Below are 1,615 nucleotides of genomic sequence, written 5' to 3' on the forward strand. Positions count from 1 at the left end.
ACCAGTTTCTTTTACCTGTTTCTTCAACTTATGTACCAGCCTCTGTGTCAAAGGCTTTCCGACAGTCCAAGAAAATGCAGTTCACTCATCCTTTTTCTTGCTTAACTTTTGTCACCTGATCGTGGAATTCTATTAAACCAGTAATTTAAAAAATAAGTGAAATTGTTAAAACAATCTTGAATACTATAACATTCCCAGACGACGGTTCCTCGGATTTAAAAGAACGTATATTCATAAAAACTCTTATTAGCAATTTTGTTGTTATGAATGATGATGATAAAGGAATGATTTTATTTTTGAATAAAATGCTTCATTTGTTAACTATCTCTGATCGATATATTAAATTAATAACCGAAACATATCCTCTTAAAAGTCGGAATCAACAAAAACAAACAATAGCTCATTTAAATACAAAATATAATGAATGCGAGAATGAAAAAAGTGAATTAGAAATTAAATGTAGAAATCAAGATGCCGCAATAACAAATTTAAATACAAACATGAGAAATTTAGAACTTACTATTGAGCAGCTCTCAGAGAAATTAGGAGACCAAGAAAATGAAATAGAGAATTTAAAGAAGGAAAAATCAACTCTTCAAGATAATCAAAATAAATTGAAAAATAGCCTAGAGGATCGAAACAATACTGAATTAATGAAGCTTAGAATCCAATATGATGATGAAAAGAAACAATATGAAACAGAATATGCATTAATGTTAGATGAGAAAAACAGACAAATTCAACATATCTTTGAAGACAAAGACAAACGAATTAAAGACTTAGCTGATGAAAAAGAAAAACTAACCGATTTATTAAATTCAATTAATACTAGAAAATTATCTAAATACGTTACACTCGAGAAGGAACTAAATAGTGCACATGAACAATTAACCATAAGTCGTCAACAACAAGAAGAATTAAAAAGGGAAAATAAATACAAATTTAATGTCTCTTAAGGAATGCCAACTAAAATTAGCCGCATGTGAAAACAATATAAGGAACCAGAATATGCAATTTCTGGAATGCCAACAAGCCCTACATAAATGCAACTATGATAAACAATCAGACCAAGAAGAATATAATAAGCTATTAGTATCCCAAAAAACATTATGTTGAGGAATGCCAACAAAAACTACTAAATTGTGAAAATTCTAAAAAAATAAAGTATGATGAATATAATACATTAGTAAAGAATATAAATGAAGCAAATAAGTATAATATTGAAACATTAGAGCGACTTCATTCTGCTATTTCTTCATTAATGCCAACATTATTATATTATATAATGCCTACATTATCGAATAGCAATATAATTCATTGTTTTTCAAGTATATTACTTTTAGATGATGATGAAACGAAAGCAACAAGAAAATCACAAATTGAAGCAATAATAAATAAGTTCATTCATCAGTTGAATACCGAACGTGATAACTACATTCACGAAGAACGTGAAAAGGACATTCGAGACAAGATTTCCCGTTTAAATTATATTAATAATAATGATCCACACCAAAACATAATATACTTAATATTTTTACAAACGAGGAAGAAAGAAATTTATTTAATCAAATATTAGAAAAATTTTAAACTAATATTATCGATGAAACAGTGTATG

General features: G+C 27.7%; 1 protein-coding gene across 1 annotated transcript; it reads left to right on the top strand.

Annotated features, from left to right (window-relative positions):
• The first annotated feature begins 500 nt into the window (after nucleotides 1-500).
• LOC138362858 (chromosome partition protein Smc-like) lies at nucleotides 501-956 on the top strand. Its single transcript, XM_069321430.1, has one exon. The coding sequence runs from the start codon at nucleotides 501-503 to the stop codon at nucleotides 954-956; it is 456 nt and encodes a 151-aa protein (XP_069177531.1).
• Nucleotides 957-1,615: the final 659 nt, after the last annotated feature.

This window comes from Procambarus clarkii, chromosome 9 (genome assembly GCF_040958095.1).
Source record: "Procambarus clarkii isolate CNS0578487 chromosome 9, FALCON_Pclarkii_2.0, whole genome shotgun sequence".
Taxonomy (NCBI): Eukaryota; Metazoa; Arthropoda; class Malacostraca; order Decapoda; family Cambaridae; genus Procambarus; species Procambarus clarkii.

What these genes read in the sequence shown, in the direction of transcription:
- LOC138362858 (XM_069321430.1), top strand. Translation starts at nt 501, where the DNA reads ATGAGAAATTTAGAACTTACTATTGAGCAGCTCTCAGAGAAATTAGGA.